The sequence below is a fragment of the Oppia nitens genome, unplaced genomic scaffold (assembly GCF_028296485.1).
Source record: "Oppia nitens isolate AA-2021 unplaced genomic scaffold, nextdenovo-longstitch-racon4-pilon3 scaffold43_pilon_pilon_pilon, whole genome shotgun sequence".
Taxonomy (NCBI): Eukaryota; Metazoa; Arthropoda; class Arachnida; order Sarcoptiformes; family Oppiidae; genus Oppia; species Oppia nitens.
Window position 1 is genome coordinate 128,973 of NW_026533225.1, and position 12,662 is coordinate 141,634.

At 26.6% G+C, this 12,662-nt stretch overlaps 5 protein-coding genes across 5 annotated transcripts; 3 read left to right on the top strand and 2 right to left on the bottom strand.

Annotated features, from left to right (window-relative positions):
• The first annotated feature begins 1,204 nt into the window (after window positions 1–1,204).
• Window positions 1,205–2,481, top strand: LOC128959213 (cytochrome P450 3A24-like). The gene is made up of 2 exons (XM_054305152.1): window positions 1,205–1,757; window positions 1,832–2,481. The coding sequence occupies exons 1-2, from the start codon at window positions 1,205–1,207 to the stop codon at window positions 2,479–2,481; spliced, it is 1,203 nt and encodes a 400-aa protein (XP_054161127.1).
• Window positions 2,482–3,176: 695 nt separating this feature from the next.
• Window positions 3,177–4,145, bottom strand: LOC128959214 (glucose 1-dehydrogenase 1-like). The gene is made up of 3 exons (XM_054305154.1): window positions 4,109–4,145; window positions 3,487–4,027; window positions 3,177–3,381 (listed from the first exon to the last, which is right to left on the bottom strand). Exons 1-3 carry the CDS (start codon window positions 4,143–4,145, stop codon window positions 3,177–3,179), a joined length of 783 nt encoding a protein of 260 aa, XP_054161129.1.
• A 1,265-nt stretch (window positions 4,146–5,410) lies between these two features.
• On the top strand, window positions 5,411–5,869 carry LOC128959215 (cytochrome b5-like; the record flags this gene model as incomplete). The annotated part of the gene is made up of 1 exon (XM_054305155.1): window positions 5,411–5,869. A coding segment is annotated over one exon (459 nt), but the record flags the coding sequence as incomplete, so codon positions are not given.
• A 2,513-nt stretch (window positions 5,870–8,382) lies between these two features.
• LOC128959216 (cytochrome P450 3A8-like) lies at window positions 8,383–10,449 on the bottom strand. The gene is made up of 3 exons (XM_054305156.1): window positions 10,415–10,449; window positions 9,102–9,796; window positions 8,383–9,047 (listed from the first exon to the last, which is right to left on the bottom strand). Exons 1-3 carry the CDS (start codon window positions 10,447–10,449, stop codon window positions 8,383–8,385), a joined length of 1,395 nt encoding a protein of 464 aa, XP_054161131.1.
• Window positions 10,450–11,195: 746 nt separating this feature from the next.
• LOC128959217 (17-beta-hydroxysteroid dehydrogenase 14-like) lies at window positions 11,196–12,308 on the top strand. The gene is made up of 4 exons (XM_054305157.1): window positions 11,196–11,223; window positions 11,322–11,737; window positions 11,815–11,921; window positions 12,083–12,308. The coding sequence occupies exons 1-4, from the start codon at window positions 11,196–11,198 to the stop codon at window positions 12,306–12,308; spliced, it is 777 nt and encodes a 258-aa protein (XP_054161132.1).
• The last annotated feature ends 354 nt before the right edge of the window (window positions 12,309–12,662 follow it).

The window sequence follows — 12,662 nt, forward strand, 5'->3', positions numbered from 1 at the left end:
ATATATTAATAAGGCATATATTATAGTTATGTAATTAGTATTTTTTGTTTTTGTCTAAATAAAACAGTTATTCAGCAAATTATTTAATAATATTTATTTTTTGCTTATTATATTACAGTATTTTACTTTAATCAAACAAATAATAAATATGTAATTTTGATTTTTGTTGTTGTTGCAGAAAAAATTGTTTTGTATTAAAATAATAAATTTTTTTTTTAAATACTGTTATTTGTATTATCATTATAGAAAAAACCTATATTATTATATTTGATAAAATACTTTTATACTATTTTTTAAAAATAAATAAATATTATTTAATATTTTTAAAAAATGGATTTAATATCTACTCCATTAATAATATTGACAATTATTTTTGGATTTTTATTCTACATTTGGAGGTAAATCATATTTTTTTGAATAAAGTTTTTATTTTATTTTTTTTTATTTTTTTAAAAATATATGTAAATATTAATACTAAACATTATTATTATTATTTAGATATCTAACACAAATCAATCAGTATTGGACTAAACGTGGAGTCAATGGACCGAAACCGGTAATAGGTTTGGGCAATAACCTGGAGCTCATGAATCTAGGATTGTTAAGAGGAAACAAAGATGTCGAATGGCTAGAAAAATATGGCAAAGTTTACGGGTTAGGACCATCCAACCAACCACCACCCGTCCCCCTCCCCTAACCTACCAGTTTTTATTAGTATTAGTATTAATTAGTAATTAGTAATTTAGTTATTTTTTCATTAATTGTTTACTAAAAAAAATAATTAATACAAACATATATATATATATATATATATATATATATATATATATATATATATATATATAATTTATATAAACATGTATCTACAGGTTAGATCACCCACCCCCTTAACTCCTAGCCTACCTGTTTTATTATTATTATTATTATTATTAAGTAGTTTAGTTTTTTTCATTAATTGATTACCAAAAAAAAAAATAATTAATACAAACATACTTTATATTTACTGTATGTATATTTATAAATATTTTTTAAATATAATTTATATAAACAAAAAAACAGTTACTATGACAACATGACCCCGGTACTATGTATATCTGACCCGGAACTAATCAAAGAGGTATTTGTGAAAAATTGGCGAACATTTATCAATCGACGCCATCCGACTGACCTGTCGTGTGTCAATCACGACGTCCTCCAGGCAAACATGGAAGAGATTAAGGACACGGCTTGGAAACGGTGTCGCAAAGTAATGAGCCCCTGGTTTACGAATGCCTACTTCAAAAACATGGCCCCATCGGTGGACAGTAGTCTGGTTACGATGTTCGGCCTACTAGATAAAGTTGTCCAGACCGGCCAGTCGGCAAACATGATCGATATGTACGCCAACTTTATGATCGATTTGATTGCCGGCCAGGTATACGGTGTTTCACTTGATTCGACTGCCCAACCGGATCATCCGTTTGTTACCAATCTGTACGGTATTATCGATAGCAAATGGTATCGGGTTTTGGCCATCAGATTGTTACCAAAGTTTTTACTCAACCTATTCGACATACGGACACCGTTTTCGGAGTCGGCTCATCAGTATTTTTTCCAACTATGTCGACACCGGATAGAGGAGGTCAGGCGTAATGGCGGTCGCGATAGTCAACAGCGGACCGATTTTATCGGTCTGTTTGCCCGTATGTTAGTGAATACAGAAGATGATGGCAATGACCAAAACAGACAGTTAAGAGAACAACAATGGGAACAGTCAGGTATTATTATTAGTAACCCTATTATAACTTTTTTTTTATAAGTCAACATAACTGTCCATATTTTATAATGAAAGGAATGCCTAAATATTTGTACGAAAACGAAATGCTGGCCAATGCCTGGTTTTTTACATTGGGTGGCTTTGAGGGCATTCAGATACTGTTGGCATTTGCCACCTACGAACTGGCACTGGACCCTGACCTACAAAATCGGGTTTACCTAGAATTGCAGAAAGCAGTGGACACCGATAGCCAGCGGGTCGATACAAAATTGTTGGCCGATTTGCCGCTATTGAATGGTGTTGTTTGCGAAACGCTACGATTGCATGCATTGGTGGCCAGCGAAGGTCGGGTAGCTGAGGAAGACTATGTATTGGGCGGCGGCGGCGGCGATACAGGTATTTGCATTGAAAAGGGTACGAAAGTAATGTTCCCGTTCTATGCCATACACAAGTCGCCAGACAACTATCCCGAACCGTGGCTGTTCCGACCGGATAGATGGCTACCCGAAAATCGTGACCAACTGATACCCAATACATTCATGCCGTTCGGTGTCGGTCCGCGACACTGTATTGCCGAACGGTTTGCCCTATTGGAGGCCAAGTATGTACTGACACAGCTGTTGCGTAGATATCGTGTTTGCCGATCGCCCGATACTTTAGTTGGCCGATCTACCGAAATCTATTTGGGACGCAATATGTTTTTAAAATGGGAAAAACGCAACTAAAAAACTTTTAGTTATAAAATTTTTTTTATTATTAATTTTTTGTTTTTGTTTGTTTGTTTTTTTTTGAAATGTTTAAATAAAATTAAACATTTATATTAATTACCATTTGTTATAATAGTTATTAAAAAATTTATAAAATAATTATACTGTACTCTATATTGTTTTTTTTAATTTAAATAATATTTTATTATTATTATATTTTTTATTAGTTTATAAATTTTATATTTGTATATCAAATAATTATAATTAATTAATTTAAATATTTTCTATTTTTTTCAATATTATTTCAATAAATTAATTAAATGTTTTAGTGAATTTTATATAGTAACCTATATACTGTATTTAATATATTTTTATTAGATATTTCATCAGATACAGAAATAGATATATATTTAATAATCTATAAATTGTTGTAATTGCTAATGAAAAAAAATATTTTTATTAATAATTAAACAAAAAAATAAATTTTGAATTAAAAAATCAAATCAACTTAACTCTACTAAAATATATATAAGTAAATAGACTATAAATTCTATACATAATTATAGTATTATTTCTAAATATTTCTATTGAATAACTATTACTAAACAAAAATTATTATTATTATTAAAATTTAGTTTAAACTAACGGGTAAACTATTATAGAAATAGACTAATAATTATTATAATTAAAAATAAATAATAATAATTTTAAAGTTAAGGCAGTCCACAGAGCATAGCTCCTCCATCTACAGCCAGTACGACCCCAGTTATGAAGGAGGCGGCCGACGAGCACAGGAAGGCAGCCGTTTCGGCGATATCTTCAACTTCACCGATACGTTTCAATGGATAAGACTTCTGGCAGTGATCGACAAGAAATTTATCGGTTTCCTCGTCACGTGGCGTACGTATAGCTCCGGGACTGTAATATTATATGTAGGGTTAGGGGGTGGCGTGTATAAACAGATAGATAGACATTGTATTTATTGTGTGTAAATAGTTAATAAAAAAATTTTTTTATGTATACTTAATTGCATTAACCCGAACCCCTTTGGGTCCCAATTCTAGTGCCAAACATTTGGTAAACATATCCAATGCACACTTAGACATACAGTAGGGTATAGTTGTCGGATCGGGTATCAGCGACAGTGTACTCGATATGTTTAGTATAGCGCTTCCTTGGTTGTTGTTGGCCAACAAATACGGTACAACCAATCGGCTGAGTACTTGAACCGAACGGGCATTGGTGGCCATCACTTTGTCATAGGCTGCAAAATAGTCGTCAGCCGAATCGGTCAAGTTTACCGACTGTTCAAAACCGGCGCAATTGACCAGAATGTCTATACGGCCGAACTGTTTGACAGTTTTGTCGACCAAATTTTTCAGATCATTTGCCACTAATAGGTCAGCTCTGACTCCCAGTGCTGTCCGAGTGTCACTACCGGACAGTTCATTGCATTTGTTGACTACTGTTTCGATACGTTTTTCATCTCTACCTGTAATCACACAGTTAGCTCCCAGTGAGGCCAACTTTTGTGCGATAGCGGCACCGATACCATGGGATGAGCCTTAGATACGGTTAGTTAGAGATAAAAAATACAGTAAAATATTAGTAATGTTTTTATTTTATAATTTTTTTATGGGCTAACCTGTAATGATAGCAACTTTGCCTTTAAATGTTGACATTATTTTCTATATATAAAAAAATAAGTTTTAAAATATTTATATAAATATTAAATTAAAGTATTTAATATAATTTTTTTATATAATAAACTAATAGTTAAATACTGTAAAAAATAATTGTATTGTATTTTTAAAAAAAATTTTTTTAAACAATATGCAGAAACCTATAAATATTTTATAACTGCAAAATTTTTTTATTAATAATTACTGTAATTTTTTTTAGTTGAAAATATCTAAAATATTGATGACATTGCATATAATTTATAAATGCTAAGTTATATAGATATTTTTTTAAATTATACATTTACTTTAATATTTTTTTAACAATTAAATATTATGCTAATATTTTCAATTGTAATTCAATGTAATTTCTATATAATTATTATACTGTTAATTAATCATATACTGAGAATATACTGTATAGAAAATAAATTATAGATAAATATTATGTATAAATTTTCTTTTTGTTTTTTATGTTAATTTTTTTTAATTATTATTATTATTAGCAAATTTGTGTAAAAATTATTATAGTTTTTAATAATTATTAAATTTATGTATAATTGCATTTCTATATAGATAATTTTTTTTCAAAAAAAACTAATAATAAAAACATTTATATTTAATTTTTAAAAAAATAATTTTTAATAAATAAATATTTGTAAAAATTAACAAATAGTGTTTAGTAATTAAAATTATAATTAGGTTAAAATTTGCATTTTTTATACTACTATATGAAAGTAAATTTTATTGTTTTTATTTTTTCATATTAAAAAAATCATTATCTAAAAACTCAAAATCTATGTAAATATTATTTAGGTTGCATTATAAAAAAATTTTTGTATTCAATAAAAAAAACTTTATCATTGTCTATGACAATGAATAAACAAATATTAAAATTTTTAATTATTTAAAAAAAAAATATTTTATTAAATATTATTTAAATGCATTCAAAACTTTAGTACTGTAGTAGTAGTAATAGTAATACTAGAAAAAACAAAATATTAATTATTTTAATATATTTAACAAAATATATATACATTTTTTAAAAATTAATAATTTCTAAACAATTTTTTTCTATTTTCTATTGAATTGTAAGTAACAGTACTTTTTTGTTGTTTGTTTATTTGTTTGTTGAGTTTTAATACTAACTATTAATTTATTAATTCAATAATAGATATATAGATTGTCTTTTACACTAACAAACTATTGGTTCAATCAATTAGATTCAAAAACTAATTGATTGATTGACTAAATTAGTAATAATATTATTAGTACTGATGATGAAGACATTTACATTGGATGAAGTGGTCAATCATGAAACAGATAATCCAGGGTCTGTTTGGCTATTAATACACGATCAGGTCTACGATGTTAGCAAATTTATTCAGGAACATCCCGGCGGTGAGGAAGTACTGCTGGAACAGTTAGGTCGGGACGCTAGCGAACCGTTTGAAGATTCAGGACATACACCCGAAGCCCGGGAAATGATGCTGAAGTATAAGATTGGCGAACTGTGCGCAGAGGATAGACAAAAAACGGCCAAAATTGACGAAAAAAATCATTACGGCGGCTCTACCGATGCTGCTGGTCACCAATCGGGTAGTGGTGGTGACAGTAGTAGTGGTAGTAGTAGTAGTAGTATAAGTAGCAGTTGGTTGAGCTTATGGTACGTACCGGTTGTTGTCGGTATTGCAATAATAGCTACTATTGTCTATAGATTTATATAACAGTATTATTTTGTTTTTATAAATTTTTTTTAGTTGTATATTATTATTTTAATTATTTTATATATACTGTATATAATTTATAATAGTTATAAAAATTACGATAATATACTGTATATATATATATATATTAAACAATGCTTTTATTAATATATATATATATATATATATATATATATATATATATATATATATATATATATATATATATATATATATATATATATATGTTAAATTGTTACTCTAGTTTATTAATACAATAGTTTATAGTTTTATTTATTGTATGCATATGTTTGTTATACATTAATATCTAGGTTATTTATTATTATTATTATTCTATAAATTAATATATTTGTTTTTTTATAATAAAAATAGTTCAAAACGTTGTGTACAATTATTGAAACAAAAACAATTTATATATATTTATATATATTATATATATATATATATTAGATATATTATATGTAAGATATATTATATATAAGATAATTTATTATTATTATAATTAGATAATTAATTAATAAATCAATCAATTTTTAATTATATGAATAAATTAATAATTTATTTTAATTTAATACAAATAGCGTTTTTGTTTTATTTTTAATAAAATATTGTTTTAATAAACAAAAATTATTAAAATAAAATATTAATTAATGTGACAATTGTTTGATTACATATCATTAATTTATTATTATTTATTATTAATATAATTAATACTAATTAGTTTCAACAACAAAAAATTAACTCTAATTTATTACATAGTATTTATTAATCTGTTTTTTAATTTATTTATTTACAATTTAGAAATATGCTTAACAGCTAAATAGCATTTATATTATTTATTTTATTTTTGATGAGTAATATCAATATATTATAACTATACTGTATGTAAATAATATGTATACTTATAAAATGCTAAATATTTATGTCAAACAAACAATGATACGACAAATAACTGTATTAAAGAGTAATACAGTAATTAAAAAAATAAAAGTAAATATATTATATATGTCTAAATAATTTCTAATAGGAATCTGTCATATCATAGACATTGACAAACAATATATAATATATTATTTTTTTGATAATTAATTTCAATGTCAATGTCAAATGATATGACAAATTCCTATTATTTAGAAATACAGTATTTTTCTATGTGTTTATTAAAATTATATGTCAATTACTTAATGACATTGATATATGAAAAATAAAATATTTAATCAAAATAATTTGTTAGTCAGTATAATGGAAAATAATAATAATAATAATAAATGATAGATATATTTCATATATTGTTTATAAAAATTAATTATAATTATTATTTTTTGTATTAATTTATTTGCAATTTAGTAATAAATTTAAGATCTTAAGAAAAACATTAATATAATAGTATTTTTTTAATTAATTAATTAATTAATTATAAGTTTAGGAATTTATCAAATCATATATATATTGACATATTTTTTGTTAACATATTTTTTATTGTTGACAAACACCTATAAATTTTATTATAAATTTCATTATCTAATGATATGACAAATTTCTATTAGAAATTTTTTAGTTTATATGATTTAAATAATTTTATATTTCACAATTGTTAGAAATTTGTTAATGTTTAGAAATTTTTGTTTAATAAAAAAAAAGATTTAATAGTTTTATTTAAATATGTGTTTATTAAATGAAAATATAGGTCATATATTGTATATTATTGATAGATAAAATATTATATATACAATATACCGGTATATATACAGTATTTAATGTCTATGATATAGATGTATTAGACTTTACTGTATCTATGATATGACAAATTCCTATTACATTATTGTATTGGAAATTTAAAAAAAATTACTTTATGTCAAATTAGAGGTTTTATAATTATTTTTTTTTTAAAAAAAGTATTCAATATTATAGAAAGTGTTATACAAAGTATATATTATACATATTATCATTATTATAGGCGCTATATATTTATATACATATTTACATATGTATTATGTTAATCAAGGTTTTTTTTTATTTCAGGGAGGGGGGATATAGGTTGGGGGTAAAATGGCAAAAATCTTGAAAAAGCTTGGCGTATAGGGTGGGGTAAACAATTTTTATTATTGCATTTTTAAACGACAATTTTCGCAACCCTAATGTTAATGTATTTTAAATAATAAACTATAACAAAAAATAAAAAACTAATATTATTTATTATTATATATTTATAATTTATTTATTTGTTATTTATTTGCTTATTATTTATTTAATATATATATATATATTTATTATTTTATTTTTTGTTAATAAATTAAAATATAAATAAAATATAACAAGATATAACCTAGATTTTATACATAATATAAATAATACATACTCTAACAATAACAAAAAATAGCATTACAATTAATTTATACAGTATATTTTTTAAAAATAAAATAAAATAAAATACTAATTTACCTAGCACGGTATTAAATTAAATTTATTTATTTGTTATCATTATCATTTTTTTAAAAAAAATCAATTAAAATTTATCTGGATACAATATTAACTAGTATACGTTGAGGTGAATAGACGGCCGTATTGGGCGTAATACGGGGCGGTATATCTGTTTGTGGACTACGGGCAAAACGATAGCGTCGGATAAGCTGACAGAAAACATATTTGAACTCCAAATAGGCAAACCTCATGGCCACACACTGTCGGGCACCCATACCGAACGGCATGAACGTATAGGGTACCAGTTTATGGCGATTTTCCGGTAGAAAACGTTCGGGTAGAAAGGCTTCCGGGTTCGGGTAGTAGTCAGGACAGTGATGTATAGCATAAAACGGAAACTCTACTTGTTCACCTTTTTTAACCAGCAAACCTGTATCGCCTAACCAATAGTCCTGGACAGCCATACGACCTTCACGTATGGCCGACGTATGCAACCTCAAGGTTTCGTTGATGAACGCCTCCAACAATGGCAACGCAATCATCTTTTCGTAGTCCAATCGGTGGCCATCGGATGCCGAGTCGTCGTCGTCGAAAAAAGCGGTCATCACTTCCCCGTAGAGTCGTTCCTGTAGTTCGGGATTCATTGCCAACTCGTAGGTACCGAACGATAAGGTCAATACTCGGGCCTCATAGCCGGCACCGATCAGCGACCAACCGGTTCCCACAATTTCGTCGTCGTTCAGAAACTTTTTCATACCTTTTAGTTTTAATTATATTATAAATATTATTAATTAATTAAAATTAAAAAAACCTTTTTCATAGATATTATATTCATCGATAGTGTTGTCATCGATTCGGGCTTTTAATAGAAATTTTACAAAATCATTGTATCGGTTGCTATCGTTGTTGCGGTCGTGAATCAGCCGACGGGTAACATCGAAAAAATATTCGTTAACCGAATCGGGTATCAGAAATTTCAGGCCAAACAGGTTGAGCAACGATTGGGGTAACAGTAGGAACAGTAGACTACGATACCAGTTAGGACTGACCAGTTGACGGGTGTTCTGGACAAACGGATGTTTCGGCTGACGATTGGAGTCAAGCGGTACGGCATAGACGGTAGTGGCTGTCGAGTCCATAACATAGTTGACATAAAACTCTTTCATATCGACTACTTGTCCGCCGCCAGTGCCGCCGATACCTTCACGGGGACCGGTGGCGGCCAATGGATCCAATGTACGGCACATTTGCATTGTACAGTCGTGTATCTTCGGTATCATCGACTTGATCTTAGAGCCGGTAAATATTTGGGTAACAATACCGCGCAGTCGTTGCCATTCGCGACCGGCGGCCGAATCCAAATGATACTGTAGTATAGGATGAGCTTCGGTAGTGGTCACGTTTGATTGCGACCGATTGATAAATACATGCCAGTCCTTAATACAGATTTGTTTGATCAGTTGCGGATCACTGATCACCAGAACTGGTTCGTTGCCGAAGAATAAACTAATTTAAATAAATACAGAAACAAAATAAATAAGACATTAATAACAAATAATTAGTTATTATTATTATTATTAACAGAAAATTAGTTAATAAAATATTATTTTTTTACAAAAAAAATTAATTGTATTAATGTGTAAAATAAAAGTTATTAAAATTATTAGTTAAAAAAAATTTATTAAAATTATTATTAGTTAAAATTAGTTATTTTAAACTAAAACAGAAATAATAAAAATACATTAATAATAAACAAATAATTAGTTATTATTATTATTATTATTATTAACAGAAAATTAGTTAATAAAATATTATTAAAAAATTACACAAAAAAAATTAATTGTATTAATGTGTAAAATAAAAGGTATTAAAATTATTAGTTAAAATTAGTTATTAAAAACTATTTAAATAGATATTATTAATGATTTTTTTTTAAACCATTAATGTTATACATTGCATAGTACTTAATAATTATTGTTAATAATAAGTACTATTAATAATATTAATAATATTAATAATATTAATAATGTTAATAATGTTAATAATATTAATATAATTTTTAATACTTAATAATAATTTTATTATATTATAATAATTTTTTTTTTGAATCTATAACCCAATTACCCGAAAACTTTGCCGTATTTACGCACCCAATCCATGTCCAGATCAGTACGTTTACGCCAAAGTAGTGGCAGATTATTGCCGAAACCTATGATAGGTTTCGGGCCATTGATACCACGTTTTTGCCAATGATTGAAATGTTTTGTAAAATGCCTTCAAAAGTATAAAATAAATTTTAGACAAAATTTTTTAAAATAAAAACACCAAATCAAAATAATTTACCAATAAATATATAAAATACATAATAATATAAAACAAATTAAGGGCCAATTTGTTAAAAATTGTAACATTATTTTTTGTTATTAATTTTTTTTAAAATTACAAAAAAAATATTAATACAATTTAAACCACAACATAAATAAATACACTTTATATTTAAATATATTAAATATTAATATATTTTGTGCTAAATTTCTACAGATATAATATAATAATAATAATTATTATTATTCAATATAACAGTAAATTATTTTTTAATAATATAAAAAATATGTGTTTATTATAAAACTTACAAATCAGCAAATTTTTACATAAAAAATATTGTTAGTTAGTATATTGAATATTAGAGGATACTATTATTTATTTAAAATAATTAAATATTATAGATATTATAGGTTTGGATAGGATATACAGACTGTACATAAAAATTTTAATATTATTTTTTTTAAACTCTAGTTTATTGAAAAACTAATACATTTATAATTTTAATTTAAAAAAACTATTTCAATCATATATTCAATTTTATTACTTGTTTATCAATTTTTTGTTTTAATAAATCTAAATAATGAATGGAAAGGTAGCAATAATAACAGGTATTAATTATTATTATTACTATTATTATTAAAATAACAATAGTATTAATTTTTTGGCTAATTGTTTACCCCCCCCCCACCGACCCCCCTCTATTTAGGGTCGTCATCGGGTATCGGTGAGGCCATTGCCGTCAAGTTGTCCTCATTGGGTGCACATGTGATCATCACTGGTAGGGATGAGTCGCGCATTGACGCTGTGGTGAAAAAGTGTCAATCATTTGGTATACAAAAACAACTGGCAATCGGTATGAGAGCCGATCTGGTAGTGGAAAGGGATGTCAAACAGTTAGTCAATCGGACTGTCGAAACATTTGGTCGAATTGATATACTTGTTAACAATGCTGCCTATTATGAGGACATGGAGTTTACAGATCAGCAGTACATTCAATTGTATGATAAGTTTTTTGATTGTAATTTAAAAGCTATACAATTGTTGACCGGATTAGTGATACCATATTTAGTTGAAACTAATGGCAGTGTTGTTAACATATCAAGTGATTCATCAGTAATTCCTGTAATAAACTAAAATAAATAAATATTAGTTATAAATATTTTTTAAAAATATAATTTTAACTGTATTTACAATTATAGGACACCCTATCACCGGCCTATGCGATGTCAAAATGTGCATTAGATTTGTTTACCAAATGTTTGGCCCTAGAAATGGGTCCCAAAGGGGTTCGGGTTAATAGTGTTAAGTAATTACCTTTTATTTAAAAGAATAATAACAAAAATAATTTTGTAAATTTTGTAATGTTTAAAAAAAACAAAAATATTTATTAATCACTGAATCTCTCATTAATCTATACATACATACATACACACACCCCCACTCTCTTACACCTATACTACCTACCAGTCCGGGCACAACTAGAAGTCCATTACTGGAAAAGTTGGGCCCAAATATGATGGACTATTGGATAGCGCACAGCGCAGAGTCATATCCATTGAGACGAGTGGGCGAACCGCTAGACACGGCCGAAGCGGTAGCTTTTCTGGTCAACAGCAACAACACGACTGGCCATTCATTCATAACGGGTGCTATACTACGGGTCGATGGCGGAGCTGTTTGTCAAATGCATTAGACATACATTTTATTTGATGGTTTAATATTATATTTAAAAATATATATATTTAATTAAATGATTTGTTTGTTGTTATTTGATTAAAATGTTTATAAATATAAAAATAATTTGTATGTATTAATAACAATATGTATAATTGATTAGTAAATATTAGATAATGGGTCTAATTTAATTATTAGTTAATAATAAAATAGTTTTTTTTGTGAATACAAGTTAATGTAAATGTGCAAAAATTTATGGGAATTTTTTTATACAACCCTAGTTTCACAAATCTAAATCATTGTATTATACTTTAAATAATGAATTGCAATATATATATATATATATATTAAAACAAAAATATTTATTGTTTTG

Excerpts from the sequence above, each read along its gene's own strand:
- LOC128959213 (XM_054305152.1), top strand. The coding sequence starts at position 1,205 with ATGGAAGAGATTAAGGACACGGCTTGGAAACGGTGTCGCAAAGTAATG. Across the intron at positions 1,758-1,831 it reads ACAACAATGGGAACAGTCAG|GAATGCCTAAATATTTGTAC; the intron begins GTATTATTATTA and ends TTATAATGAAAG.
- LOC128959214 (XM_054305154.1), bottom strand. The coding sequence starts at position 4,145 with ATGTCAACATTTAAAGGCAAAGTTGCTATCATTACAG. Across the intron at positions 4,028-4,108 it reads CAAAGTTGCTATCATTACAG|GCTCATCCCATGGTATCGGT; the intron begins GTTAGCCCATAA and ends ACCGTATCTAAG. Across the intron at positions 3,382-3,486 it reads GTTCGGGTTAATGCAATTAA|TCCCGGAGCTATACGTACGC; the intron begins GTATACATAAAA and ends ATAATATTACAG.
- LOC128959216 (XM_054305156.1), bottom strand. The coding sequence starts at position 10,449 with ATGGATTGGGTGCGTAAATACGGCAAAGTTTTCGG. Across the intron at positions 9,797-10,414 it reads AAATACGGCAAAGTTTTCGG|TTTATTCTTCGGCAACGAAC; the intron begins GTAATTGGGTTA and ends TATTTAAATTAG. Across the intron at positions 9,048-9,101 it reads ATATAATATCTATGAAAAAG|GTATGAAAAAGTTTCTGAAC; the intron begins GTTTTTTTAATT and ends TAAAACTAAAAG.
- LOC128959217 (XM_054305157.1), top strand. The coding sequence starts at position 11,196 with ATGAATGGAAAGGTAGCAATAATAACAG. Across the intron at positions 11,738-11,814 it reads GTGATTCATCAGTAATTCCT|GACACCCTATCACCGGCCTA; the intron begins GTAATAAACTAA and ends TTACAATTATAG. Across the intron at positions 11,922-12,082 it reads GTTCGGGTTAATAGTGTTAA|TCCGGGCACAACTAGAAGTC; the intron begins GTAATTACCTTT and ends ACTACCTACCAG.